General features: G+C 49.4%; 1 protein-coding gene across 1 annotated transcript in view; it reads left to right on the top strand.

Annotated features, from left to right (window-relative positions):
- Window positions 1-1,441: 1,441 nt before the first annotated feature.
- The window catches only part of LOC105521557 (cytochrome c oxidase protein 20 homolog), an 8,370-nt gene continuing 8,222 nt past the window's right edge, over window positions 1,442-1,589 (top strand). The window contains exon 1 of the mRNA XM_011955771.1: window positions 1,442-1,556. Coding sequence (XP_011811161.1) covers window positions 1,442-1,556 — 115 coding nt within the window. The remainder of the gene's footprint in view (window positions 1,557-1,589) is intronic.

The raw sequence follows: 1,589 nt of genomic DNA on the forward strand, positions 1-1,589 counted from the left end.
CGTCCATATGAAAATACTTTTCAAAGGCAAATGAAATGAACCCCAACAATGTCTACTCTAGCAAATTTTCAAAGTCACAATAAAAATAAAATAGGATGACTCAGTGGTGTTTTACTTGGTATTTTTCCAGTTTTCCTTTTACAACATAATCAACAACCACTTCAAAAGAATTCCCCACTCCTTCACGGAATATTACTACCTTCAACACTGCTTTTCAGATCCGGAGTTCAAAGCATAGTTAGCATTAGAATTTCAGCGGAGAACCCAGAATTGGCAGGATATCACCAGCAGGGTGACTTTTTTCTTTTCCCTAGCAAACAGTCGAGCAGTGTGTAGTTTCTCCCCGCGCCCAGACGGACCTTCGCTCTTTCTCCCAGGCTGGAGTGCAGTGGCGCGATCTCGGCTCACTGCAACCTCCGCCTTCCGTTTTCAAGCCATTCTACTGCCTCAGGCTCCCGAGTTGCTGGGATTACTGGCGCCCCCCACCACGCCAGGCTAATTTTTGTATTTTTAGCAGAGAGGAGGTTTCACCATGTTGATCAGGCTGATCCCGAACTCCTGACCTCGTGATCCCCCCGCCTCGGCCTTTCAAAGTGCTGGGATTACAGGCGTGAGCCTCCGCGTTCCGGCACAGTATGTAGTTTCTAACTACAATTTCAAAAACAAAAACAAAAAACAACCCCATCCCCCCCCCAACACACACACAAACCTCACTTTAAAAAAATTAACTGTGACACATACACATTCTACACCGTGTACGTTACTGGGATCGCAGAAAGGTATTAAATGGGCATGCAAGTAAGGTCTTTACGGAATAATACGCCCAATGAACAGTACTTAGAATTCGACATCGTTAACACTGAGCGCTTGCTGTGTGCCAGCGAGCAGCAGAGTTCGAAGCAGCATGACTCTGCACAATGACATACTCTACAAGTCCAGTCTCCCAGGAGTGCCCTTTGAAATACATATAACCTGAACGTGAAATGTAAAAGTACATAAAGGAGGCATAAGGTTAAAGGGGAAAAATTATAAATACTAGAAAGAATTGCATTGTATTATTTTGCTGACTGAAAAATGGGCTCGACCCTGCATGCACGCGTTCTCGATTTGAGCTCGCCAACATGCAGTATTTTGTTTCACGTCATGGCGCAGTCGTAGGGAAGAGTGAAACGTGGAACACGACTTCACATCAAAAATGCACGTTGCAGAGGCATTTTTCTTCGGGGACGCAGGAAGACTTCACCCCACGCGCGCCCTCCCCGCGGACACCAACGTCCTGACGCAAATTCATTAGCGAGCTGCTCCCTCCATTTTGTCCCCAGTCTCCTTTAGGCGAACTGCGCGGTGCTATTTTAAAGCCACTTGGTAATGAAACTATAAAAGGGAGGAAGTGGGGTGGGCGTGGGAGCCCCGTTTGCGCGAGACAGGCGCTGGGGACTAAATGGCTGCTGGTGCGGAGTGGGGCTGCCCCGGCACCAAAGGCTCGTCCCGTGGCCGGAAGGACAAAGGACACTTAGGGGACGAGGGCCGCCCAGCCCGCGCGGAGCGCCTTCCGGGTCGGTGGGCTGGGGCGGGCTGTGGGCTGAGCC

This window comes from Colobus angolensis, unplaced genomic scaffold (genome assembly GCF_000951035.1).
Source record: "Colobus angolensis palliatus isolate OR3802 unplaced genomic scaffold, Cang.pa_1.0 Scaffold40, whole genome shotgun sequence".
Classification (NCBI taxonomy): Eukaryota; Metazoa; Chordata; class Mammalia; order Primates; family Cercopithecidae; genus Colobus; species Colobus angolensis.